Below are 27,780 nucleotides of genomic sequence, written 5' to 3'. Positions count from 1 at the left end.
ATAATGTGTAGGCTGCAAACAACTTCAAAAGAGGGCATTACTTGTGCTAGATATTTGTTTTATTGATTCGAGATGTCGCTCTTTAAAGTTAAATCATTTTTTGAGCTTTAAATTGTTGTTTTTAAGGGAATGATAAACTGTCTTTTCTTGTTTAACTGTATTCAATTGCTTTCTTTCACGTTAATGGTGATAATGGACACATTTAAGTTGTCTCATTCGACTTGAATGTGTTAGATTTGATAGTTTCATCAAATTACATTGTGAATATTAATAAGCATCATATCAAATAATAATCCTTATGGCTACTGAAAGAGCCTTTGACGAAGATGGTGCAGCTAATGTAATCGCTCAAGGATCAGAGCTTAAATATGACTTTCAGCCAGGCGACATTGTTATGGCACCTTGGACTGCCGATGGCCAGTAAGTAATATATCCTATTGATTGAACCCATTGAATAAACCGTTTTTATTATTATCTTGCTTGCAATCTTCTTGATATAGATTCTATGAAGCTGAAATAGATGATATTTTTAGTGATGGCCAATGTTGTGTTGTATTTTCTAATCTACCCAACGGGAAGATGAACGTTTCACAAACCTGCCTAGTCACATTACTTAAGCCAGCCCAAGGTGCTAAGAGAAGGATGAAAATCGACACCAGTGGATTAAGAGCAATCACTATACGATTATTCATGAGTAAGCTTTGTATTTTGAAATGTCAATTTTACAATGTAACTGTTTCGTTTTTTCACTATTTTGTTTTCTAATTAGACTGGAGTATTAAGCTGCGTACTAGTTTCAATCCTGAGATACCTATTTGGCTATTAGGATTAAGATACCAAAGTATTGCTGGGTCTGATGTGTCCAGGAACCAAGTTCTGGAAAAATTTAGACAGGATTTTTCGAGTCGTATTTGGTTAACATATCGCCGAGACTTTAAAAGGCTACCTGGCTCAATGCTCACCTCAGACAGGGGCTGGGGGTGCATGTTAAGAACGGGTCAAATGATGTTGGCTCAAGCCTTTCTTACTCACTACTTAGGTCGAGAATGGCGTTGGAATCGAACACAGTCTGATAAAAGTGGAATGATTCATCGAATGATAATTAAATGGTTTGCAGACGATCTGACATCTGATTGTCCATTTTCAGTACACCAACTTATTAGGATGGGGTCATCATTAGGCAAAAAACCTGGAGACTGGTTTGGACCTTCAAGTATATCTATATTATTACAGTAAGGTCATTTTCTTATTGACAAGGTTACTTGCTAGTTGAACTGATGATAGTTATAGATTTGAATTAAGGAAACTTCAATTGTTTCAATTTTAAGGAACCCTGTTCATCAATAATGAATATTCATGAAGATTTACATTTAGAGGGAAAAGCTATCATTTTCAGTCAATTATCATACAATTCTGAATAACAAAGATATCAAATTAACACTTTTCTATTTCTCTTTATTTCAGGAAAGCTTTAGCTGCCGCTGCTCCATCTAATCCCATTTTGAATAATATCTGCATTTATGTTGCAAATGACTGTAGGGTATTCATTCAAGATGTCATTAATATGTGCACCTCACCTACAATTGCTCACAAAAAATCTGACAGTATTACACGTGAATATGGACGTTCACTCATGAATAAACATTCAACTCGCTTATCATTAGACTATGGTCGTTCTTTTGATATAAATGAGCATGGTTACTTCTCGATGCAGCATAGTGACGTCGAGCGAGGTCCAACCACAACATCTCGTCGTCACTCAACTAAACCAATTTTCTATGGTAAAGCCATGTCCACTATAAATTTGACTGATGCAGGAAACAGTGTCACAAATAGTCCTAACTTAGGAAATCATCCATCTATGGATTATGTAAACAACTCATCTTCCTCATTCTCCAGTAATTCCCATCATCATCAGTTTCCTTCTCGTTCTCAGCGTCCGACAAGCTTACCCAGTGAGCCCAGTCGAGATAAATGGAAGAGTGTTATTATTATTGTACCTGTGCGACTAGGAACTGAAGTCTTGAACCCTATTTATGGCTCTTGTATTAAATCCCTTTTTCGTCTTAAGTCATGTTTAGGTATAATTGGTGGTAGACCTAGACACTCGTTATATTTTGTTGGTACAACTGAAGATAAATTAATCTACCTTGACCCTCATAATGATCAGAAAGCAATTGATCCAAGCAAAACTGATTTCCCCCTGGATTCATATCACTGTGACTTTCCTCGTAAATTATCAATTGATCGAATGGATCCAAGTTGTGCCATTGGTTTTTATTGTCGAACTCGTCAAGAATTTAATGAATTAGCAGACACAATCGGAGAAGTGATAGTTCCAAAACACACTGATTATCCCATGTTTGTTGTCTCTGAAGGTTCAGCATCTGCTCATCGTTATGATTTAGATTGTTCAATGGAGCAAACCATTCGTGTTAAGCATCGTTATATTGATGCTCTTGGAGAGATCACTTCTGAATTTGATGCAGATGAGTTTGTTATGATCTGATTTAAAAACAAGTTTCCCTTGACTCTTTCCTAATCACGGATCTCAATACCTAAGTTAAATCACTCATGTCAAGAGAAATGTAAAAAACGACAAACTATTGATTTGCATCAGGTTCATGAAAAATAAATTAATAATAGACAAATGTTTATGCAGGATTATTTAATTTGTACAAATTATGGCAAATGATTTGCGTTGCTTCAACTGTGAATACGAAGGCCTATTAGATAATGGTGCTCAACTTCACGCCCATGAATGCTTACATATGTGGCTGATAATTTTTTTATGAATACTCTTGAAATGAATGAATAATCATCACAGCTTATTGCAATAATTATTTGAAAGGTCTTTGTATACACTAGTAGTCAGAAAAAAATTTCCGATTTTGTTAACTTAACCCTGATTACTAGTGCACTGAAAATTGTTGCCTTTATTCAAATTTTAGTCTAATCATGTTTTACTTTAAAATTGCATTGCAATATCTTGAACCATAAACATTTTTAATCAAATTCACCGAAAATCAAACTTTTTTAGACCAATCCATCTCCAAAGCAATCGAATAAATGTTTATTTTAATATTTAGAAATAGCTACAAAAATTTATCTTTTACCTATCATCATTATTTTTGCAACGTCGATGAAAGTTATCTAAGGATCTAAAGTTCTAATCCTTTGACCACAAAGACTTTTCTTCAAGTTAGACAATAGATAATATTCACTAGAAATGAAGTGAATGAAAAATAGAGATTGAATTAGTACGCTTCGGATGGGCTTCCGAGCTACAGAATAACAAATATATTACAAGTACTCTTCAATAATGAATTGGGATCAAAAAACGGGGAAGGAATATATGGTCTCTGAAAAAGCAATGTTTCATGAAATCAAAGCCTCGATTTATTACTTTGGATTTCCTGGATGACTGCGGCCAATCTGAATCGATTTCATTGCGATTCCCTCCGTAATAAAATTTGATTGATCGTCCATATCTTTTACAATAATCTTGAACATAATCAGCAGCTCTTTGAGTTACTTTATCACACGCATTAACATCCAATAGCACTAAATTTGGTAAAATGTGAACCAATTGCTCGATATGTTCATCTTTTATATTCCAAGTGTCCCTCAACGAAAGATGTTTGAGATTCGGAAATTTCATAAGCAATCTTTTTAATTTATTCCAGGTATCATTAGCTTCATCATATCCATCCTATAAATAAAAATCAATTATTTTTATATAAATAGTTTATTATTAATAGTTTATATGGAAAATTTTGCTAACTTTGTTTGATTTTGATTTGCAATGTATCTGAATAAAATTGCATATTTCAAAGAAGCAATTACATTTCAAATCTCAACAATACTTACAAGTTGTATAACTAAATCTCGCAAACATTCGTGTTTCGATGGTTCGTTAAGCAACCAAGTATCAGCCCTAATGAAAATATGAGCACTTTGTAAATTTGGACATAATTCCATCAACAAGAAACCATTAAAAAAATAATGAGGGCTGGAAGTAAAGAAAGACAGCTCAAGTATTTTGAGCTTTTTCAATATTGGACCATCGTAGAAATAGTCTGGACCTGAACGATAGATTTTCATAAGCAAACACTTCTGATCAAAATATTTTCATAATTACCTTTAATTTGCATCTTTAGTCTTTCAAGGTTTGGCAAATAATGTGCATCTCTTTCCAAAGCCTTTAGACTATAACTCCAAATGTCCAATTGTTTTATCCTGGAACTATTTCTTAAATTGTTTGGATTGATAGTATTGACAGAAAGCATTTCGAGTTTATCGCAATATTTTTCTATTGGTTCATCAAATCGATTGATTAATCCTTTCAAAGATTCCTGTTTTCTAACAAATTCAATAGCATGTTTGGCTTTGAGATGTATTTCAGGAGACAATTCAACAATCTTACAATGTTAGTAAATAAAATAAATAATAAGAAAATTAATATTCAATAAAAATAAGTTTGATTAATATTAATAATATCAACCTACTTTTAAATTTGTAAATAATTTACTCAGGTAGAATGAATCAATCCAATAAAATCCGAGATAATAAAAAACATCAGATGAATCATTACGATGATCTGAAAATATTAAGAAATGGATGACAATGAGCATGAAACAAGAACTAACTTGAATCTTACCGATCAAATATTTAACCTTTTTGGTCCGCTTTGTAATTAAATTGCTCCATTTAACGCACACTGTAATAAAATTACACTTATTTTATAAATTTTCATTTTCTCAATCGTTCTTCAGTTACTTTCAAAACCAACGAAACATGACTGAACATTTGTGAAATTATTTAAATGCTGCGCCTAAACAGCCAAATGGGTGGTTCGTGTAATAATCACAAGATGACAAAAAAAGGTTTATTCAGATGAAACTTTTAAAATACTCAGAGGCTGAAGCTAGTTGACTCATGCGAAACTATCTCTGGTCAATTCAGTAAATCGTCGATCAGGTGGACTGGAAAAATTGCAACCATCACTGATTCGGTGCCTGCCACGAAAAATTGACTATCGTCAAATTGAAAATGAACATTGAATTGAATTGAACTGCACTTTACAAACAACTTTTGATGGTTTCTCACAAACCAACTATGATACAGTCAAATCTGCTCCTGCTAAACTCAAAATAGTTTTTTGATTTGGTCTGAGCATAAAACTTCTTACTAGGGAAATAGATGAATTTTATGACACAGAAACATGATTGGTACTTACCTTTATAACAGTTTATTAAATGATCTAGGTTAACCATATAATCAAAAATGGCGAGCAAACAATCATCGGGAATTTCATTGATCAACATTTTATCATAAAATGCTCAAAACTCAAAGAGTTAGATTACTCTTTGTCAAAACTACAGTAACTGTAGTTTTCCTTGTGAGTTCATCCAAAATGGTAAAAGATTCAATCTATCGTTTAATATTGGTTTTCCCTGTAGTTCCCATAGATGTCAGCAGTAGATTGAGATACAATTGTTGAAATAAAAAATTGAGATTCTTATTGAGATTTAAGGATTCAATTTAACTTAACATTCTTACAAATGCCGATTTTGTTAACTTAACTCTGATTACTAGTGCACTGAAAAATGTTGCGTCTATTCAATTTTTAGTCTAGTCATGTTTTACTTTGAAATTTCATTGCAATATCTTGAACCATAAACTTTTTTAATCAAATTCACCGAAAATCAAACTTTTTTAGACCAATCCATCTCCAAAACGATCAAATAAATGTTTATTTTATTTAGAAATAGCAACAATCATTCATCTTTTACCCATCATTATTTTTGAATCCTCGATGCAAGTTATCTACGGATCTAAAGTTCCAATCCTTTGACCACAAAGACATTTCTTTCGGTTAGACAATAGATAATATTGACTAGAGAAACAGATCGCAAAATAAAGTGGATGAATAATAAAGATTAAGTTGAAACTCTTCGAATGGGCTTTCGAGGTATAAATAACAAATTTATTAATAAGTACTTTTCAATAATCAATTGGAATCAAGAAACGTGAAAGGAATACATGGTTTTTGAAAAAGCAATTTTTCATGAAATCAAAGCCTCGACTTATTGATTTGTGTTTAATGGATGATTGAGGCCAATCTGATTCGATTTCATGTTCATTATCATCGAAGTAAAATTTGATTAATCGTCCATATCTTTTACAATAATCTTGAATATAAACGGCAGCTCTTTGAGTGACTTCGTAACACTTTCTAACATCCAATAACACTAAGTTTGGTAAAATATGAACCAATTGCTCGATATGTGTATCTGTTATAATCCCACACCACCTCAACGCAAGATGTTTGAGATTCGGATATTTCGTAAGCAATCTCTTTAAATTATTCCAGGTATCATTTCCGTCATCAATTCCAGACTGTAAATATAAAATCTTTAGTTTATATGCACAAATTTTGAACAGATTACCCTTTCCATGTTGCTTTTAATTTGAAAAGTATCTCAGTAAATTTGTATATTTCAAAGAAGCAACTACATTTCAAATCTGAATAATACTTACAAAATCTATAACTAAATCTTGCAAACATTTGTGTTTCAATGTTTCATCAAAAAACCAAATATCCCTAGCCATTAAAATATGGGCACTTTGTAAATTTGGACATGAATCCATCAACTGGAAACCGAGATAATTATTCTCAGGGTAGCAGAAGTAAGAAAACTCAAGTATTTTGAGCTTTTCCAATACTGGACCATCGTAGGGATTGTTTGGACCTGACAGATAGATTTTAATAAATGAACATTTCTGGGCAAAATATTTTCATAATTACCATTAATTTGAATCTTTAGTTTTTCAAGGTTTGGCAAATAATGTGCAACTCTTTTCAACTCCTCTAGACTATAACTCCGAACATCCAATTGCTTTATGCTGGAACTATTTCGTAAATTGTTTGGATTGAAATAAATGACGGATAGCATTTCGAGATTATCACAATATCTTTCTATTGGCTCGAGATTGCAACTGATTAATCCTCTCAACGATTCTTGCTTGCTAACAAATTCAATAACATTTTCTACTGCGAGATTAAACTTAAATGGCAATTCAGCGATCTAAATTAATAAGGAGGATAAGAAAATTAAATATTTAATTAAAAATGCAAAAATAAATTTGATTAATAATGTCAACCTACTATTAAATTTGTAAACAATTTAATCAGCCAGGTTGATTCGATCAAACATGGTTTTGGGTAATAAACAGTATCAAATGAATAACCACGATCATCTGGAATATTAATTCATAAGATTAAGAAAGCAACATGAGATTAAAACATTAATAAAACTTGATACTTACCGATCAAATATTTAGCTTTTTTAGTCCGTTTAATAATTAAATTGCTCCATTTAATACACACTGTAATAAAATTTTACTCATTTTATAAATATTGATTTGCTCAATTGTTATTCATTTACTCGCAGAGCCAACACAACATGACTTAACATCTGTAAAAATATTCAAATACTGCGCCTCAATATTCAGCTGATTGAGTCATGTAATAGTTAGTAGATAAACAAAAGTTGTTTTATTCAGATGAAAATTTTATAATTATTATTTTAATACTTATTATACTCAAAGTCCGAAGCTAGTTGACTCATGCGAAACTATCTCTGGTCAATTCAGCAAATCGTCAATTAGGTTGACTTAAAAATTAGGACCATCACTGATCGGGTAAAAAAGTGTCTGTCACAAAAAATTAACTCTCGCCAAATGTATCTTAATTTTTGAAAGTAAACACTGAATCGAATTGAACTGCGCTTTAAAATTAAAACAACTTTTGTTGGTTTCTTACAAACAGACCATGGTTCAGTTAAATCAGCTCAAAATGGTTTTTTAATTTAGTCGGAGCATAAAATACTAAGGTATTTTAAGGAGTCACAGAAATACAAATTGCGTCAATCTATTATAATAACTAAATAACAACTAAACATATCACATATCCTTTTCAAACTTGATAATGTATTTTCGGTTTAAACAAGGATCAATTTTGCGTGATAAACCCTTTACTTATAGTAATAGACGATTTTTGTGTTACAAAAAAACATGATTGGTACTTACCTTTATAGCAGTTTATTAAATCCTTTAGGTTGTTTATATAATCAAAAATGGCGAGCAAACAATCATCGGGAATTTCATTGATCAGCATTTTATCATAAATTTCTTAAAACTAGTTTTCCTTGAGTATAGTGATTGTAACCAAAATGGACTTCAATCACTAGATTTGATTATCAGAATGTATCATAAGATATTGTTTTCCCCTGTAGTTCCCATAGATGTCAGCAGTAGATTGAATTGTTACAATACAAAAGTTGAGATTCTAATTTTAAGGATTCAACTTCACTCCAGATTCTTAAAAATCTCCGATTTTCAACTCAACCCTGATTTCTAGTGCACTGAAAATTGTTGCCTCTTTTCAATTTTAGTCTAATCATGTTTTACTTTGAAATTTCATTGCAATATCTTGTCCCTTAATCATTTTTAATCAAATTCACCGAAAATCAAACTTTTTCAGACCAATCTATCACAAAAGCAATCGAATAAATGTTATATTATTTAGAAATATAAGCTTTAGCTATTTAGCTACAATATATTAGGGTGTCTCACGCTATCGCGGATAACTTTTAGCTTAATAGCTTTTTTTCTAGTCGAGAAAAAGTGACATTTTTATGCTTGTTTTGTAGCTTAGAGAAGCGAAAATTGCATGAAATCATTCTTTGATAAATTCAATCATGGCAGAATTTCAGGGTTTGATTTAATCTATAAGTGAGCAAGAAAAAAACCCATTTCTAAAATTTCCACCATTGGTGAAAAGTCTTCTAGTGTAACGCAGACTTTTTTCGACTGACCTGAGTCCCTGTAACTTCATCTGTTTGCCAAATTGAAGCGAAAACTGAGAAAAAAATCATCACGAGGGGGAAACAGTTTGAGTCTGCAGTCTGAGTCTGGAAAATTGCCGCAGGGTTAAATACGATGATGGCCTAATGCACGGAATTGACGATCTACCGAATAGCTGGCAACGTTATATTAATTCTGAAGAATAATACTTTTGGTATATAAAATTTGAAGAAAATCCGCTCAGAAATAAAGAAGTTATTCAAAATAAAAATCATCCGCGATAGCGTGAGACACCCTAATAGCAACAGCGTTGACCCCAAAGACATTTCTTTAGGTTAGCTAATGAATAATATTGATTAGAAAAATAGATCGCGAAATAAAGTGGATTAATAATAGAGATTAAGTTGAAACTCTTCGAATTGGCTTTCGAGGTACAAAATAACAAATATATTAATAAGTACTTTTCAAAAATCAATTGGAATCAAGAAAAGCGAAAGGAATATATGCTCTTCGAAAAAGCAATTTTTCATGAAATCAAAGCCTCTACTGATTACTGCGCGTTCAAGGGATAACTCTGGCCGATCTGAAAGGATTTCATCGCGATTCCCATTGAAGTAAAATTTGATTGATCGTCCATATCTTTTACAAAAATCTTGAATATAATCAGCAGCTCTTTGCGTGACTTCCTGACACTCTCTAGCATCCAATAGCACTAAATTGGGTAAAATACGAACCAATTGCTGGATATGTTCATCTTTTAAATCCCGGAGATACTTGAACGAAAGATGTTTGAGATTAGGATACTTCATAAGTAATCTTTTTAAATTATTCCAAGTATGATTTCCGTTATCGGATCCATCCTGTAAATATAAAACAATCATTTTGTATGAAAAAATTTTGAACAGATGACTCTTTCTATGTTGACCTAACCTAACCTTGTTGATTTTATTCTGAAATGTATCTCAACATTTGTGTATTCCAAAAAGCAATTACATTTCAAATCTGAACAATACTTACAAACTCTATAATAAACTCTATAACTAAATCTTGCAAACATTTGTGTTTCAATGTTTCATCAAAAAACCAAGAATTAGTACTCATGTAAATATGTGCACTTTGTAAATTTGGACATAAATCCATCAACTGGAAACCATAAAAAATTTCATCATGACGACGAAAGGCCATCTCAAGCATTTTGAGCTTTCCCAATACTGGACCATCGTAGCGATTGTCTGGACCTGAACGATAGATTTTCATAAGCAAACATTTCTGGGCAAAATATCTCCATAATTACCGATAATTGTAATCTTTAGTCTTTCAAGGTTTGGCAAATAACGTGCATCTCTTGTCAAAGCCCTTAGACTATAATCCCAAACATTCAATTGCTTCATACTGGAACTAATTCGTAATTTGTGGGGCTTGAAATTACTGACGGAAAGCATTTCGAGTTTATAACAATATTTTTCTATTGGTTTATCCAAGAAATTGATTAATCCTTTCAAAGATTCTTGTTTTCTAACAAATTCAATAGCATCTTCTACTTTATAATGTAATTCAGAAGACAATTCAACAATCTAAGTTAATAAAATAAATAAGAAAATTGAAATTAAAATAAAAATGCAAAAAGAAATTTGAATTATAATATCAACCTACTTTTAAATTTGTAAATAATTCACTCAGGCAGGTTGAATCAATCAAACATGGTCTTGGATAATAAACAACATCAGATGAATAACCACGCTGATCTGGAAATATAAATTTCTGCGATTAAGATCACAATGAGCATGAAACTTTAATAAAACTTGAATCTTACCGATCAAATATTTAGTTTTTTTGGTCCGCTTAGTAATTAAATTGCTCCATTTAACGCACACTGTAATTAAATTATGTAAATAACTTAACTAGTGTTGTATTGCTCCAATAGATAAAAAAATAATAATTCTTTAATTTTGTTTCAAATTTCCACATTTGTTTTTATGAAATAACAAAACATCAGAAAGATCAGATCAGAACAAAAACTAAACAATAAGAACAAACCTAAAAACAATTGTTCGATTGGAAAAAGGGCCAAATATCGAGGCCTTTAGCATAATTTTGTATGTGAGCGACAACTGGTTGCTATCAAAAGTCACATCAGGAAACTTTTTTGCCTTATTTCATGTTTAGATGAATGAATTAATGGAACAAAATTATGTACTGTTCTTGTTACTTCAATTTTTCCAAATTTCTAAGAACGCAAATAATACAATATTATTTTCGGTTCAAACAATACAACACTAGACTTGACTTCTGTAAAAATATTCAAATACTGCGCCTAAACAGTCAGATGGTTGGTTCATGCAATAATCACAAGATGACGCAAAAATATATATTCAGATGAAACTTTTATAATGAATTATTATTTTGAAACCTCAACGGTCGAAGTAAGTTGACTCATGCGAAACTATCTCTGGTCAATTCAGCAAATCGCAATTTTGTTGATTTCACACAGACCAACTTTGATACAGTAAAATCTGTTCAAAATGGCTTTTGATTCAGTCTGAACATTGAAAACTAAGGTATCATAAGGAGTCAGTCAAATACAAATTGCGTCCATGTAACTGAACATCTTTTCAAACTTGATAATGTAATTGAAACATATTTCATTGTATATTTACGATTAAAACAAAGGGTCAAACTAGCGTGGCACACTCTTTACTATGGAAGTAAACGATTTCTGTGATTCAAAAAAAACATGATTGGTACTTACCTTTATAGCAGTTTATTAAATCATCCAGGTTGTTAATATAATCAAAGATGGCGAGCAAACAATCATCGGGAATTTCGTTGATCAACATTTTATCATAAAATGCTTAAACTACAGTTTTCCTTGAGTCTAGTGGTCGTAGCCAAAATATAATACTGTAAAGTACCCGTTTAAAGCAATTTTCACAGTCGCCATCTATGATTTTTTGAAAATTCACATTGTGTTCACAAAGCTCCTGCTTTTTTGATTATTTTCTACAATTAAGTTATTTAATTACTCTATTTTTTGTTTTTTTATATACTTAGGGCCATCGTTAGGTGTGTTGGAATACTCTTTTTCATCGAAATGGCGTCTACAAACTCTACAACAGGGACTACTTTGGATCAAGGGATATCGTCTGATAATGGCATTTTGGCTTCAGCGTCACTGTTATACCCACTGGTAAGTATTGTAATTTAAAACAATGTAATTTAAAGGCAATGTAATTTAAAGACAATGTAATTTAAAGACAATGTAATTTAAAGACAATGTAAATCAAGAACATCCGTTCAACATGTAATTCAACAAAACTGTAGAAGAACAACTTTTCAATGACCTTTTGAAAAATTTTTCTTATGACTGTAATTCCTACCAAACACTCATTAATATCACTCAGATTTTATGTAAACCTTATCCCCAAAACTCAAATTGTATTGTCATGTATGTCCTTGAGACACTTTCAGAAGCTGCCTAACTGGGCTCTGTGCTCAGACCTCTGTCCTCGTTTATGTTACCGACTTGACAGGGGATTACAATTTTCTTTAAAATTGTAATGGCTACATGCGTAAATGCATGGCTTTTTCTTTGTATGAATAAGTTCAATAAAATTTATAATCCTTTCATTACCTAAATCTTAAGCGCTGCCACTTTCTGAAAGCTATTATCACTAGATGGAGACTTAGAAAAAAATTGCTTCAAACGGGTACAGTCACCATTGAAAAAATTAAGTGCAGTTTCTCAATGGTGACTGTACTTTACAGTAATATTCAATCTTGAATCGCTAGGTTTGATCCTAATGCATCGTTTAAAATTGTTTTTCCCTGTAGTTCCCATAGATTTCAGCAGTAGATTAATATACATTCTTAATTGAGCTTCTAATTTTAAGAATTCAATCTCACTTCAGATTTTTAAAAATCTCCGATTTCGTCAACTTGTAATCATGTTTTACTTTGAAATTTCATTGGAATATCTTAAAATTATAAACAATTTTAATCAAAACATTTAAGTCAAATTTTTTCAGACCATATATCTCCGAAGCAATCGAATAAATGTTTATTTTATTTAGAAATAGTTGCAATCATTTATCTCTCACCTATCATCATTATTTTTGAAACGTCGATGAAAGTTATTTACGGATCTAAAGTTCTAATCCTTTGACAACAAAGACATTTCTTTAGGTTAGCCAATAGATAATGTTCACTAGAAAAATAGATCGCCAAATATTAATAAATTAGATGAATAACAAAGATAAAGTTGAAACTCTTCGAATGGGCTTCCGAGGTACAAAATAACAAATATATACTTTTAATACTTTTACTAATAATCAATTGGAATCGAAAAATTTGTCGCAATGTTTCATGAAATCAAAGCCTCGACTTACTGCTTCGTGTTTAATGGTCAAATGAGACGAATCTGATCTGATTTCATGTTTATTCCCATTGAAGTAAAATTTGATTAATCTTCCGTATCTTTTACAATGATCTTTAACGTAATCAGCAGCTCTTCGAGTGACTCCGTTACACTTTCTAACATCCAATAGCACTAAATTGGGTAAAATGTGAACCAATTGTCGATATGTTCATCTGTTATACACGAATCGCCCCATAACGCAAAAAGTTTGAGATTCGGGAATTTCATAAGCAATCTTTTTAAATTATTCCAGTTATCATTATCGTATTCATACTGTGAATATAAAATCAATTAGTTTGTATGGAAAAATTTTGTACAGATGACCCTTTCCATGTTGACCTAACCTAACCTTTTCGATTGCAATCTGAGTTTATCTGAATAATTCAAAAAAAAATTCATTTCAAATCTGAACAATACTTACAAAATCTATAAACAAATCCTGCAGACATTTGTGTTTCAATGTTTCATCAAAGAACCAATTAGTAGCATTCATGAAAATATGGGCACTTTGTAAATTCGGGCATGAATCCATCAACTGGAAACCATGAAAAATTTTGGCAGGGTAGCAATAGTAATAAAACTCAAGTATTTCGAGCTTTTCCAATACTGGACCATCGTAGCGATTATCTGGAACTAAACGATAGATTTTCATAAATGAACATTTCTGGGCAAAATATTTTCATAATCACCTCTAATTTGAATCCTTAGTCTTTCAATGTTGGGCAAATAATGTGCATCTCTTTTCAAAGCCTCTAAACTATAATTCCAAATGTCCAATTGCTTCATGCTGGAACTATTTCGTAAATTGTTTGGATCGAAATTATGGACGGAAAGCATTTCGAGTCCATCACAATATTTTTCTATTGGTACATCAAAACGATTGATTAATCCTTTCAAAGATTTTTGGCTTTTAACAAATTCAATAGCATCTTCTACTTCGAAAGTTAACTCGCGAGACATTTCAGCGATCTGAGTTAATAAGGTGGATAAGAAAATTGAATATTTAATAAAAAATGCAAAAAGGAAATATGATTGATGATATCAACCTACTATTAAATTTGTAAATAATTTGGGCAGACAGGTTGAATCAATCAAGCATGATCTTTGATAATAAACAGTATCAGATGAATAACCAACCTCATCTGAAAATATAAATCTCTGTGGTTAAGAAAAGGATGACTATGAGGATGAAACATTAATAAAACTTGAATCTTACCGATCAAATATTTAACTTTTTTAGTCCTTTTAACAAGCAAATAGCTCCATTTAACGCACACTGTAATAAAATTTTACTCATTTTAAACTCATCGTTAAAAGTACATTAAGTAATAATACTTTCAAAACCAGCACAGCATGGCTGAACTAGTGTGGTATTGTGTCGATAGATTTTCTGTCAGCGACAACTGGTTGCTATCAAAAGTCGCATCAGTGAACTTTTTTGCCTTATTTCATGTTAAGATGAATGAATTAATGATGGAACTAAATTTTGTTATGTTCTTGTTACTTCTATTTTTTTCAGATTTCTGAGACCAAAAATAATCAGTTGTTTCATGGATATGAAGAGCCTGGAATAAATTGTGCATTGTTTGGTCCGGAACAATACAAAACTAGACTTTACACCTGTAAAAATATTCAAATACTGCGCCTAAACTGTCATAATTGAACTGCACTCAAAGAGTAGAGGAACTTAGAGTGCACTTTCTCTACTCTTTGACTACTATAATTTCACACAAACCGGTTATGATACCGTTTAATCTGCTCCTGGTTTATTTATTTAATCTGAACATAAAACTTCTTACTAGGGAAATAGATGAATTTTATAACACAGAAAACATAGTTGGTACTAACCTTTATAACAGTTTATTAAATCCTCCAGGTTGTTAATATAATCGAAAATGGCGAGTAAACAATCATCGGGAATTTCGTCGATCAACATTTTATAATAAATGCTTAAAACTACAGTTTTCTTGAGTCTAGTGATTGAATTCAAAATAATATTCAACTGTGAATCACTAGGTTTGACCAGAATGTATCATTTAATATTGTTTTTCTGTTGCCCACATAGATGTCAGCAGTAGATTGAGATGCAGTAAAAAAATTGACATTCTAATTTTAAGGATTCAACTTCCCTCGAGATTCTTAAAAATCTCCGATTTTGTTGATTTTAGGGTGTTTCCGATGAAAAATGGATCGAGTTATCTGGATCCAAAAAAGTCGATTCAGATCAATTTACATCGACATTTTTGGACTTAATTTGTTCTAAAAATGATCTAAAAGCTGAAAAAAACATTCCCAGGTCAAAAAAGTCACCGGAAGTGAATCCAATCAACATTTCACCGGAAAAATCCATTGTGACGTCACTGTGACGTCACAAAACGTCACAATTTATTGACAATGAATCGGATTCAATCTCAATAAATTTTTCATCGGAAACACCTTTAATCATGATTACAATCATTCTCGTTTGAATAGAATCAACTTCCATATGAACATAGACAATAGTGTTTACAGTGTTGACATGTTTGTTTTATTTAAAAATAGCTATACAATCATTCATCTTTTACCAATCATTATTTTTAAAACCTCGATGAAAGTTATCTACGGATCTAAAGTTCTAATAAAGGTTAGACAATAGATAATATTCACTAGAGAGTAGATCGCGAAATAAAATGGATGAATCATAGAGATTGAGTTGAAACTCTTCGAATGGGCTTTCGAGGTACAAAAAAACAAATATATTAATAAGTACTTTTCAATAACCAAATGGAACCAATAAAGGTGAAAGTTCAGCAAAGTCTTTGAAAAAGCAATGTTTCATGAAATCAGAGCCTCGTCTTAATGTTTCGTATTTAATGGTTGATTGAGGCCAATCTGATTTGATTTCATGTTCATTACCTTTGAAGTAAAATTGGATTGATCGTCCATTTCTTCTGCAATGATCTTTAACATAATCAGCAGCTCTTTGAGTGACGTCTTGAGACTCTCTTACATCCAATAGCACTAAATTGGGTAAAATACGCACCAATTGCTCGATATGTGTATCTGTTAAAACCTTACGGCACCTCAACCTAAGATGTTTGAGATTCGGATACTTCATAAACAATCTTCTTAAAATATCCCAGTGATCAATAGCGTTTATACATCCAACGGTTTCATACTGTAAATATAAAATCAATTAGATTATAAAGAAAAACTTTGCACAGATAACCCTTCCTATGTTGACGTAACCTAACCTATTTCAAATCTGAACAATACTTACAAAATCTATAACTAAATCTTGTAAACATTTGTGTTTCAATTTTTCATCAATAAACCAATTTATAGAGCTATTGTCAATATATGCACTTTGTAAATTTGGACATGAATCCATCAACTGGAAACCATAACAAATGTCATGATGACGATCAAAGGTCAACTCAAGTATTTTGAGCTTTTCCAATACTGGACCATCGTAGGGATTGTCTGAACGAAGGATTTCATTTCGAACATTTCTAGGCGCCATATTTTCATAATTTCTAATTCCAATCTGTAGTCTTTCAAGGTTTGGGAACAGATGAGCATCTCTCGTCAAAGCCTCTAGACTATAATCCCAAATGACCAATTGCTTTAAGATGGAACCATTTCGTAAATTGTTTGAATTGAAATTAGCTGCATATAACATTTCGAGGTTATCACAATATTTTTCTATTGGTTCATCGCGCGGATTGACTAAACCTTTCAAACATTTTTGTTTGGTGACAAATTGAATAATATGTTCTAGTTCATCACTAAACTTGAAAGACAATTCAGCAATCTAAATTAATAAGGTGAATAAAAAAATTAAATATTCAATTAAAAATGCAAAAAAGGAATTTGATTAATAATATTTCAACCTACTGTAAGATTTGTAAATAATTTACTCAGATATGTTGAATCAATCGGACATGGTCTACAATAATAAACAGTGTCAAATGAATAACCACACTGATCTGAAAATATAAATTTCTAAGATTAAGAAATGGATGAAAATGAACATGAAACATTGATAAAACTCGAATCTTACCGATCAAATATTTAGTTCTTTTAGTCCGCTTAACAATTAAATTGCTCCATTTAACGCACACTGTAATTAAATTTTACTTATTCTTTGATACAAAAAAACATGATTGGTAATTACCTTGATAGCAGTTTATTAAATCATCCAGGGCAATTATATAATCAAAAATGGCGAGCAAACAATCATTGGGAATCTCATTGATAAGCATTCTATCATGAAATGCTTAAAACTACAGTTTTCTTTTGAATCTAGTGTTTGTAAAATGGTAAAAGATGCAATAGCGAATCACTATATTTGATCGATTACCAGAATGGTAAAGTCTATTTTTAACGAGGAGTAACTCCTGAGGAGTTATCTCCTTGGATTCAATTCTTTATAGATGATACTTGATTTCATTGGATGAACAGCTTCTGGCGGTAGTTTTGTTATGCACTTTAGTTGATTCTGGTCACAATTATATTTAATAATACTGATTTAATTATTAATACGATTAATACAATGTGCTCAAATGAGCTTTTAAACTTTGAATTTTAATAACACGCTAACTACTGAAGGAAAATCTATGATTTTATGTCTGGAATTTCAAGACTCAAAAGGAATTCGATTAGTGTGATCGAAAATTCAAAATCTCGTTTATTAAACTTTCTGATTTTTGCCAGTTAATGCGCAGATTAGTGATTAAACCTGATTTTAATCAATCAAATTGAATTCTAATTTCTTTTAATGAGATCCTCTGAATGATTCACTACCATTCGAACTAAAAAAGCAATTTCTGGCAATTTTCTATGGTAAATCCATGTCCACTATAAATTTGACTGATGCAGGAAACAGTGTCACAAATAGTCCTAACTTAGGAAACCATCCATCTATGGATTATGTAAACAACTCATCTTCCTCATTCTCCAGTAATTCCCATCATCATCAGTTTCCTTCTCGTTCTCAGCGTCCGACAAGCTTACCCAGTGAGCCTAGCCAAGTCATGTTTAGGTATAATTGACCTAGACACTCGTTATATTTTGTTGCCTCAAATGTGAATACGAAGGCCTATTAGATAATGATGCTCACTTCGCGCTTATGAATGCTTACATATGTGGCTGATAATTTTTTTATGAATACTCTTGAAATGAAATGAATGAATAATCATCACACCTTATTGCTTAAAGGGTGACTATGAAAGAAATTGCCGATTTTATCTACTCAACCCTGATTGCTAGTGCACTGAAAATTGTTGCATCAATTCAATTTTGAGTCTAATCATGTTTTATTTTGAAATTTTATTGCAATATTTTGAAACATAAGAATTTTTAATTAATTTATAGTAAATCAAACTTTTTTAGACCAATCTATCTCCAAAGCAATCGAATAAATGTTTATTTTATTTAGAAATAACAAGTGGAACCTACGATCATGACTGATCTTAATTTTTTCACTAGATACGGGACTGGCTTATTTCACCATATTGTCCAATGCGGTAAAAAAACGGTAAAAAAGTGGTTGATGAAGTGACGGATATGGTGGAAAAAAGCCGGGCCCACTGAGTACAATGAAATCAATCCATATTTAAAGACTCGAATTCTTGATGAAAAACCATCGTCAATGGGAAAAACGTAAAAATAAAATAAAATCTGGTTATACTACAGCTGAACAAAATCTTTTTGTACGGTTAAAGTATTGTATTTTTCACTTAACCCTTTACTCGAAAGACAGTTTTACTTATCCTTCTAATCCAGCAATAAACCATCAACCTGAATAACCAAAAAGTTTTTCCCCCAAAGTCAATAGTAAAAGATACGGATTCTGCGTTTTTTCCCCTACCCTGTTTGAACGCTAATTTCTCAGTAACCTGAATTCCGAGAAAGTTCGAACTATTTTTTGCGATTGTAGTTTAATTATGGCTTTCATCCTGAGTAAAAATTTTCTTTAGAACCCGTTTAGTTTGGCCACAATCTTCCCGCAAAAATTTCATAGTTTGACTTTATATATTGTATGTATAGATGTATAGATGTATAGATTACAATCATTTATCTTTTACAAATCATCATTATTTTTGAAACGTCGATGAAAGTTATCTAAAGTTGTAATCCTTTGCCCACAAAGGCATACCTTTAAATTGGAATCAAAAATTTTGAAAGCAATCCATGCCATTTGAAAAAGCAATGTTTCATAAAATCAAAGCCTCGAACTATTTCGTATTTAATCGGCCAATCTGAACCGATTTCATCGCGATTCCCTTTGAAGTAAAATTTGATTGAGCGTCCATATTTTTTACAATAATCTTTAACATAATCAGCAGCTCTTTGAGTGACTTCGCTACACTTTCCCACATCCAATAGCACTAAATTGGGTAAGATATGAACCAATTCCTCGATATGTTCATCTTTAATACTCCCAATCCTCAACGAAAGATGTTTGAGATTCGGGTATTTCAATAGCAAACTTTTTAAATTGTTCCAGTTATGATTATGGTATCCAGCCTGTAAATATAAAATCAATTATTTTATATGGGAAAATTTTGAAAAGATGACCTTTTCCATGTTGACCTAACCTAGCCTTGTTGATTTTATCCTGAAATGTATCTGAATAAAATTGTATAATTCAAAAAAGCAATTACATTTCAAATCTGAACAATACTTACAAACTCTATAACCAAATCTTGCAAACATTTGTGTTTCAATGTTTCATCGAAAAAATAAGCATTAGCGGCCATGAAAATATGTGCACTTTGTAAATTTGGACATAAATCCATCAACTGGAAACCATAAAAAATGTTATCACAGGTACGATGAAAGGCCAGTTCAAGTATTTTGAGCTTTTCCAATACTGGACCATCGTAGCGATTGTCTGGGACTGAACGATAGATTTTCATAAATGAACTTTCTGGGTAAAATATTTCCATAATCACCTTTAGTGCACATCTTTAGTCTTTCAAGGTTTGGCAAATAATGGACATCTCTTTCCAAAGACTTTAAACTATATTTCTCAACATTCAATTGCTTTAGGCTGGAACCATTTCGTAAATTGTTTGGATTGAAATTATCGACAGATAGCATTTCGAGTCTATCACAATATCTTTCTATTGGTCCGCGATATCTTTTGATTAATCCTCTCAAAGATTTTTGTTTCCTAACAAATTCAATAGCATCTTCTACTTTGCGATGTAATCCAAGAGACAATGAAGCAATCTAAGTTAATAAGATAAATGAGAAAATTAATATTCAATTAAAAAATAAAAAAATAAGTTTTATTCAACCTACTTGTAAATTTGTAAATAATTTACTCAGGCAGGTTGAGTCAATTCGTCGTGATCCTGGATAATAAACATAATCAGATGAATAACCAACGACACCTGGAAATATAAATTTCTGCGATTAAGATCACAATGAGCATGAAACATTTATAAAACTTGAATCTTACCGAAATATTTAACTTTTTTAGCCCGCTTAGCAATTAAATGGCTCCATTTAACGCACACTGTAATCAAATTTTACTCATCGTTATTCAATTTTAAAAAGTAATAATACTTTTAAAACTAACACAACATGACTCAACTAGTGTTGTAGATTGAAAAAAAGTAAATTGTTTTTGTTCTTGTTCCATAATTTTCTATGTCAGCGACAACTGGTTGCTATCAAAAGTCACATCAGTGAACTTTTTTTGCCTTATTTCATGTTTAGTTGTAAGAATTAAGAATGCAACAAAATTTTGTACTGTTCTTGTTACTTCTATTGGATCCAAATTTCTGAGAACAAAAATATTCTGGTTTTCCATGGATATGTAGAGCCTAAGATAAATTGTCCATTGTTTGGTTCGGAACAATATAACACTAGACTTAAAATCTGTAAAAATATTTAAATACTGCGCGTAAACAGTCAAGTGGTTTAGTCATGCAATAATCACAAGATGAAACTTTTATAATGAATTATTATTTTGGTTACTCAGAGGCCGAAGCTAGTTGCCTTATGCGAAACTATCTCTGGTCAATCCAGCAAATCGTCGATTAGGTTTTCCCAAAAAATTGCAATCGTCACTGAATCGTCCTTGAACTGGTGTTTGTCACGAAAAATTGACTCTCTTCAAATTGAAACTTTTTGAATTCACACAAACCGAACATAATACAGTTAAATCTACTCAAAATAGTTTTTGGATTAGTCTGAACATAAAAAACTAAGGTATCATAAGAAGTCAAAGAAGTAGAAATTGGGTCCATGTAGCTCAACAACTGAACAGCCTTTTCAAACTTGATGTACTTGGTAATTGAGACATAATATATTTACGATTTCAACAACAGTCAATTTTGCGTCGCACACTCCTTACGATTTTTATGATACATGGAAACATGATTGGTACTTACCTTTATAGCAGTTTATTAAATCATCTGTGTTAACCAAATATTCAAAAATGGCTAGCAAACAATCATCGGGAATCTCATTGATCAACATTTTATCATAAAATGCTTAAAACTACAGTTTTCCTTGAGTCTAGTGATTGAAGCCAAAATGGTGAAAGTTTCATATTGTTTTCCTGTAGCTCACATAGATGTCAGCAGTAGATTGAGATACATTCTTAATTGCAATACAAAAATTGAGATTAATTTTAAGGAACCAACTTGACTCGAGATTCTTAAAAATCTCCGATTTTGTCAATCTAACCCTGATTAATAGTGAGAACTACTGAATACTAAATTGTTGCCTCTATTCAATTTTAGTCTAATAATGCTTATAATAATATTACTTTTGATTTTTATTGCAATATCTTGAACCATAAACATTTTTACATAACTCAGTGCTTGATAACCGCTAGTTATTGCGACTGATATTTTTGGTTATTAGCACTAGTTATTGGAATGGGTTTGTGTTGATATCGGTGATATGATAGTGAATACACTCGGGCTTCGCCCTCGTGCATCTAACCATCATATCACCTCGCAATCGTTGTTTAAATATACTTAATCAAATTAACCGATAATCAAACTTTTTTAGACCAATTTATCTCTGCAGCAATCGAATAAATGTTTATTTTATTTAGAAATAGCAACAATCATTCATCTTTTACCTATCATCATTATTTTTGAAACGTCGATGAAAGTTATCATAGGATCTAAAGTTGTAATCCTTTGACCACAAAGACATTTCTTTAGGTTGGACAATAGATAATATTGACTAGAAAAATAGATCGCGAAATAAAGTGAACGAATAAAAGAAATTAAGTTGAAACTCTTTGAATGGGCTTTCGGGGTACAAAATAACAAATATATTAATAAGGAATTTTCAATAATCAATTGGAATCAAGAAAAGTGACAGATGTATATGGTCTCTGAAAAAACAATTTTTCATGAAATCAAAGCCTCGAGTGAGCAATTCGCGTTCACTGAATAACTGAGGCCGATATGATTTGATTTCAGTGTGATTCCCATTGTAGTAAAATTTGATTGATCTTCCATATCCTTTACAATAGTCTTTAACATAATCAGCAGCTCTTTGAGTGACTTCCTGACATTCACTAACATCCAATAGCACTAAATTGGGTAAAATACGAACCAATTGCTCGATATGTGAATCTGTTATAACCTGACGGCACCTCAACGAAAGATGTTTGAGATTCGGATACTTCATAAACAATCTTTTTAAATTATTCCAGTTATCATTTTCGTATCCATACTGCAAATAAAAAATCAATTAATTTATATGGAGTAATTTTGACTTAACCTAACCTTGTTGATTTTAATCTAGAATTTATCTGAACATTTTATATCTAAAAAAAGAGAAATTACATACAAATTCTGAATAATACTTACAAATTGTAAAACTAAATCTTGTAAACTATTGTGTTTCAATGTTTCGTCAAAAACCCAAGTATCAGCGCACATTAAAATATGTGCGCTTTGTAAATTTGGACAAAAATCCATTAACTGGAAACCATAAAAAATGTTATTACAGGGACGACGGAAGGCCATCTCAAGTATTTTGAGCTTTTCCAATACTGGACCATCGTAGGGATTGTCTGGAACTAAACGATAGATTTGCATGAGCCAACATTTCTGGGCAAAATATTTTCATAATTACCAATAATCTTAATCTTTAGTCTTTCAAGGTTTGGGAACAAATGAACATCTCTTTTCAAATGCTCTAACCTATAACTAAAAATTTCCAATTGCTTTATGCTGGAACCATTTCGTAAATTGTTTGGATTGAAATCATCGACAGATAGCATTTCGAGATTATCACAATATTTTTCTATTGGTTCGTCGAGTGGATTGATTAATCCTTTCAAACATTTTTGTTTGGTGACAAATTGAATAACATTTTCTACTTCAAAATTCAACTTGATAGACAAATCAGCGATCTAAGTTAATAAGCAAAGGAAATTGAAATTCAATTAAAAGGCAAAAAAAAATTCATTAATAATATCAACCTACTGTTAAATTTGTAAATAATTTACTCAGGTAGGTTGCATCGAACAAACATGGTCTTGGATAATAAACAGCATCAGATGAATAACCACGCTGATCTGAAATATAAATTTCTAAGATTAATATCACAATGGCATGAAACATTGATAAAACTTGAATCTTACCGAGCAAATATTTAACTTTTTTAGTCCGCTTAGCAATTAAATGGCTCCATTTAACGCACACTGTAATAAAATTTTACTCATTTTACATTGTACTCATTGTATACTCAAATATCGAGCACTTTAGCATAATTTATTATGTCAGCGGCAACTGGTTGCTATTAAAAGTCACATTAGTGAATTTTTTTGCCTTATTTCATGTTTAGATGAATGAATTAATAATTGAACAAAATTTTGTACTGTTCTTGTTACTTCTAATATTTGTTGCAAATTTTTGAGAACAAAAATAATACAACAATATTGTTTTCGGTTCGTAACAATACAACACTAGACTTAACATCTGTGTAAATATTTAAATACTGCGCCTAAACAGTCAGATGGTTTAGTCAGGCAATAATCACAAGATGACGCAGAATATTTATTCACAAGAAACTTTATCATGATTTTTTATTTTGAATACTCAGAGGCTGAAGCTAGTTGACTCATGCGAAACTGTCTCTGGTCAATTCAGCAAATCGTCGATTAGGTTTGCCCAAAAAATTGCAATCGTCACTGAATGGGTGTCTGTGACGAAAAATTGACTCTCGTCAAATTGAAACAACTTTTGATGGTTTCTCACAAACCGACTATGATACAGTTAAATCTGCTCTCTGGTAAGTTGAAAATGGTTTTTTGATTTAGTCTTAACATAAAAAACTAAGGTATCATGAGAAGTCACAGAAATACAAATTGCTTCGATGTAACTCAAGAACAACTTAACAGCCTTTGCAACTTGATAATGTAATTGAAACAAATTGCAATTACGATTTAAACAAGGGTCAATTTTGATAAACCCCTTTCTATGGCAATTTTTTGATAAACAAAACATGATTGGTAATTACCTTTATAGCAGCTTATTAAATCAGCCAGGTCAACCATATAATCAAAAATGGCTAGCAAACAATCATTGGGAATTTCATTGATCAACATTTTATCATAAAATGCTTAAAACTACAGTTTTTCTTGAGTCTAGTGATTGTAAAACGGTAAAAGAATCAATGACGATTCACTAGATTGGATTGATTACCAGAATGGTAAAGTCTATTTTTACACAGAGTTATCTCCTTGGATTCAATTCTTTGATAGATGGTACTTAATTTCATTGGATGAACAGCTTCTGGCGGTAGTTTTGTTTTGCACTTTTGATTTTGATCAAAATTATATTTAGAAATAAGTATGAGAAATTGAAGAGAGTTTTCAAATAAAATTTGTATTTTCCTTTGAATAATTTCCTCTGTTCGAGTAAACTTTCAATTTTACAGTCAAAATGCTGAATTGCAAACGCTTAATTGGATGGATTACATAAAGTGGATGAATAGTAGAGATTAAGTTGAAACTCTTAGAATAAGCTTTCGAGGTAAAGAACAACAAATATATTTATAAGTACTTTTCAATAATCAATTGGAATCAAAAAATGTGAAAGAGCGAAAAAATTTTTGCGAAAGCAATGTTTCATGAAATCCAAGCCTCGACTAATTGCTTCGTGTTTAATAGATAACTGCGGCCAATCTGAATCGATTTCATGTTTATTTCCATCGAAGTAAAATTTGATTTTCCGTCCATATCTTTTACAATAATCTTTAACATAATCAGCAGCTCTTTGAGTGACTTCCTGACATTCACTAACATCCAATAGCACTAAATTGGGTAAAATACGAACCAATTGCTCGATATGTGAATCTGTTATAACCTGACGGCACCTCAACGAAAGATGTTTGAGATTCGGATACTTCATAAACAATCTTTTTAAATTATTCCAGTTATCATTTTCGTATCCATACTGCAAATAAAAAATCAATTAATTTATATGGAGTAATTTTGACTTAACCTAACCTTGTTGATTTTAATCTAGAATTTATCTGAACATTTTATATCTAAAAAAAGAGAAATTACATACAAATTCTGAATAATACTTACAAATTGTAAAACTAAATCTTGTAAACTATTGTGTTTCAATGTTTCGTCAAAAACCCAAGTATCAGCGCACATTAAAATATGTGCGCTTTGTAAATTTGGACAAAAATCCATTAACTGGAAACCATAAAAAATGTTATTACAGGGACGACGGAAGGCCATCTCAAGTATTTTGAGCTTTTCCAATACTGGACCATCGTAGGGATTGTCTGGAACTAAACGATAGATTTGCATGAGCCAACATTTCTGGGCAAAATATTTTCATAATTACCAATAATCTTAATCTTTAGTCTTTCAAGGTTTGGGAACAAATGAACATCTCTTTTCAAATGCTCTAACCTATAACTAAAAATTTCCAATTGCTTTATGCTGGAACCATTTCGTAAATTGTTTGGATTGAAATCATCGACAGATAGCATTTCGAGATTATCACAATATTTTTCTATTGGTTCGTCGAGTGGATTGATTAATCCTTTCAAACATTTTTGTTTGGTGACAAATTGAATAACATTTTCTACTTCAAAATTCAACTTGATAGACAAATCAGCGATCTAAGTTAATAAGCAAAGGAAATTGAAATTCAATTAAAAGGCAAAAAAAAATTCATTAATAATATCAACCTACTGTTAAATTTGTAAATAATTTACTCAGGTAGGTTGCATCGAACAAACATGGTCTTGGATAATAAACAGCATCAGATGAATAACCACGCTGATCTGAAATATAAATTTCTAAGATTAATATCACAATGGCATGAAACATTGATAAAACTTGAATCTTACCGAGCAAATATTTAACTTTTTTAGTCCGCTTAGCAATTAAATGGCTCCATTTAACGCACACTGTAATAAAATTTTACTCATTTTACATTGTACTCATTGTATACTCAAATATCGAGCACTTTAGCATAATTTATTATGTCAGCGGCAACTGGTTGCTATTAAAAGTCACATTAGTGAATTTTTTTGCCTTATTTCATGTTTAGATGAATGAATTAATAATTGAACAAAATTTTGTACTGTTCTTGTTACTTCTAATATTTGTTGCAAATTTTTGAGAACAAAAATAATACAACAATATTGTTTTCGGTTCGTAACAATACAACACTAGACTTAACATCTGTGTAAATATTTAAATACTGCGCCTAAACAGTCAGATGGTTTAGTCAGGCAATAATCACAAGATGACGCAGAATATTTATTCACAAGAAACTTTATCATGATTTTTTATTTTGAATACTCAGAGGCTGAAGCTAGTTGACTCATGCGAAACTGTCTCTGGTCAATTCAGCAAATCGTCGATTAGGTTTGCCCAAAAAATTGCAATCGTCACTGAATGGGTGTCTGTGACGAAAAATTGACTCTCGTCAAATTGAAACAACTTTTGATGGTTTCTCACAAACCGACTATGATACAGTTAAATCTGCTCTCTGGTAAGTTGAAAATGGTTTTTTGATTTAGTCTTAACATAAAAAACTAAGGTATCATGAGAAGTCACAGAAATACAAATTGCTTCGATGTAACTCAAGAACAACTTAACAGCCTTTGCAACTTGATAATGTAATTGAAACAAATTGCAATTACGATTTAAACAAGGGTCAATTTTGATAAACCCCTTTCTATGGCAATTTTTTGATAAACAAAACATGATTGGTAATTACCTTTATAGCAGCTTATTAAATCAGCCAGGTCAACCATATAATCAAAAATGGCTAGCAAACAATCATTGGGAATTTCATTGATCAACATTTTATCATAAAATGCTTAAAACTACAGTTTTTCTTGAGTCTAGTGATTGTAAAACGGTAAAAGAATCAATGACGATTCACTAGATTGGATTGATTACCAGAATGGTAAAGTCTATTTTTACACAGAGTTATCTCCTTGGATTCAATTCTTTGATAGATGGTACTTAATTTCATTGGATGAACAGCTTC

General features: G+C 31.4%; 9 protein-coding genes across 10 annotated transcripts; 1 reads left to right on the top strand and 8 right to left on the bottom strand.

Annotated features, from left to right (window-relative positions):
* The first annotated feature begins 143 nt into the window (after window positions 1-143).
* Window positions 144-2,651, top strand: Atg4b (Autophagy-related 4b). Its single transcript, XM_015929045.3, has 4 exons — window positions 144-420; window positions 501-694; window positions 770-1,232; window positions 1,465-2,651. Exons 1-4 carry the CDS (start codon window positions 299-301, stop codon window positions 2,507-2,509), a joined length of 1,824 nt encoding a protein of 607 aa, XP_015784531.2. The 5' UTR covers window positions 144-298; the 3' UTR covers window positions 2,510-2,651.
* Window positions 2,652-3,051: 400 nt separating this feature from the next.
* On the bottom strand, window positions 3,052-5,429 carry LOC112538783 (uncharacterized). Its single transcript, XM_089266373.1, has 6 exons — window positions 5,240-5,429; window positions 4,661-4,720; window positions 4,509-4,600; window positions 4,142-4,421; window positions 3,871-4,085; window positions 3,052-3,712 (listed from the first exon to the last, which is right to left on the bottom strand). The coding sequence occupies exons 1-6, from the start codon at window positions 5,325-5,327 to the stop codon at window positions 3,317-3,319; spliced, it is 1,131 nt and encodes a 376-aa protein (XP_089122499.1). The 5' UTR covers window positions 5,328-5,429; the 3' UTR covers window positions 3,052-3,316.
* Window positions 5,430-5,967: 538 nt separating this feature from the next.
* LOC107369753 (uncharacterized) lies at window positions 5,968-8,283 on the bottom strand. Its single transcript, XM_015937732.3, has 6 exons — window positions 8,095-8,283; window positions 7,333-7,392; window positions 7,172-7,263; window positions 6,812-7,091; window positions 6,544-6,755; window positions 5,968-6,402 (listed from the first exon to the last, which is right to left on the bottom strand). Exons 1-6 carry the CDS (start codon window positions 8,180-8,182, stop codon window positions 6,007-6,009), a joined length of 1,128 nt encoding a protein of 375 aa, XP_015793218.1. The 5' UTR covers window positions 8,183-8,283; the 3' UTR covers window positions 5,968-6,006.
* Window positions 8,284-9,270: 987 nt separating this feature from the next.
* LOC149094918 (uncharacterized) lies at window positions 9,271-12,042 on the bottom strand. Its single transcript, XM_015937730.3, has 6 exons — window positions 11,621-12,042; window positions 10,685-10,744; window positions 10,525-10,616; window positions 10,166-10,445; window positions 9,889-10,109; window positions 9,271-9,731 (listed from the first exon to the last, which is right to left on the bottom strand). Exons 1-6 carry the CDS (start codon window positions 11,706-11,708, stop codon window positions 9,336-9,338), a joined length of 1,137 nt encoding a protein of 378 aa, XP_015793216.1. The 5' UTR covers window positions 11,709-12,042; the 3' UTR covers window positions 9,271-9,335.
* An 864-nt stretch (window positions 12,043-12,906) lies between these two features.
* Window positions 12,907-15,587, bottom strand: LOC149094917 (uncharacterized). Of its 2 annotated transcripts, none has more exons than XM_025162393.2 (6): window positions 15,134-15,587; window positions 14,502-14,561; window positions 14,336-14,427; window positions 13,975-14,254; window positions 13,707-13,918; window positions 12,907-13,558 (listed from the first exon to the last, which is right to left on the bottom strand). In XM_025162393.2, exons 1-6 carry the CDS (start codon window positions 15,219-15,221, stop codon window positions 13,418-13,420), a joined length of 873 nt encoding a protein of 290 aa, XP_025018161.2. In that variant the 5' UTR covers window positions 15,222-15,587; the 3' UTR covers window positions 12,907-13,417. The 2 variants fall into 2 exon arrangements, with proteins under 2 accessions (XP_025018161.2, XP_089122501.1); XM_089266375.1 differs by having other exon boundaries at window positions 13,707-13,912.
* Window positions 15,588-15,789: 202 nt separating this feature from the next.
* Window positions 15,790-18,434, bottom strand: LOC149094916 (uncharacterized). The gene is made up of 5 exons (XM_015937725.3): window positions 17,442-18,434; window positions 17,328-17,387; window positions 17,162-17,253; window positions 16,545-17,078; window positions 15,790-16,442 (listed from the first exon to the last, which is right to left on the bottom strand). Exons 1-5 carry the CDS (start codon window positions 17,527-17,529, stop codon window positions 16,038-16,040), a joined length of 1,179 nt encoding a protein of 392 aa, XP_015793211.1. The 5' UTR covers window positions 17,530-18,434; the 3' UTR covers window positions 15,790-16,037.
* Window positions 18,435-19,269: 835 nt separating this feature from the next.
* LOC107362002 (uncharacterized) lies at window positions 19,270-21,957 on the bottom strand. Its single transcript, XM_015928975.3, has 6 exons — window positions 21,673-21,957; window positions 20,736-20,792; window positions 20,576-20,667; window positions 20,224-20,503; window positions 19,957-20,168; window positions 19,270-19,795 (listed from the first exon to the last, which is right to left on the bottom strand). Exons 1-6 carry the CDS (start codon window positions 21,758-21,760, stop codon window positions 19,427-19,429), a joined length of 1,098 nt encoding a protein of 365 aa, XP_015784461.2. The 5' UTR covers window positions 21,761-21,957; the 3' UTR covers window positions 19,270-19,426.
* Window positions 21,958-22,523: 566 nt separating this feature from the next.
* LOC107369756 (uncharacterized) lies at window positions 22,524-25,013 on the bottom strand. The gene is made up of 6 exons (XM_015937735.3): window positions 24,773-25,013; window positions 23,895-23,954; window positions 23,737-23,828; window positions 23,384-23,663; window positions 23,116-23,327; window positions 22,524-22,978 (listed from the first exon to the last, which is right to left on the bottom strand). The coding sequence occupies exons 1-6, from the start codon at window positions 24,858-24,860 to the stop codon at window positions 22,589-22,591; spliced, it is 1,122 nt and encodes a 373-aa protein (XP_015793221.1). The 5' UTR covers window positions 24,861-25,013; the 3' UTR covers window positions 22,524-22,588.
* A 107-nt stretch (window positions 25,014-25,120) lies between these two features.
* LOC112539641 (uncharacterized) lies at window positions 25,121-27,745 on the bottom strand. Its single transcript, XM_089266374.1, has 6 exons — window positions 27,505-27,745; window positions 26,627-26,686; window positions 26,469-26,560; window positions 26,116-26,395; window positions 25,848-26,059; window positions 25,121-25,710 (listed from the first exon to the last, which is right to left on the bottom strand). Exons 1-6 carry the CDS (start codon window positions 27,590-27,592, stop codon window positions 25,321-25,323), a joined length of 1,122 nt encoding a protein of 373 aa, XP_089122500.1. The 5' UTR covers window positions 27,593-27,745; the 3' UTR covers window positions 25,121-25,320.
* Between the last annotated feature and the right edge of the window lie 35 nt (window positions 27,746-27,780).

Source organism: Tetranychus urticae, chromosome 1 (assembly GCF_039701765.1).
Source record: "Tetranychus urticae isolate SD_2017Ah chromosome 1, NJAU_TeUrti_SD_1.0, whole genome shotgun sequence".
Lineage (NCBI taxonomy): Eukaryota > Metazoa > Arthropoda > Arachnida > Trombidiformes > Tetranychidae > Tetranychus > Tetranychus urticae.
This window is presented reverse-complemented; position numbering and strand designations above follow the sequence as displayed.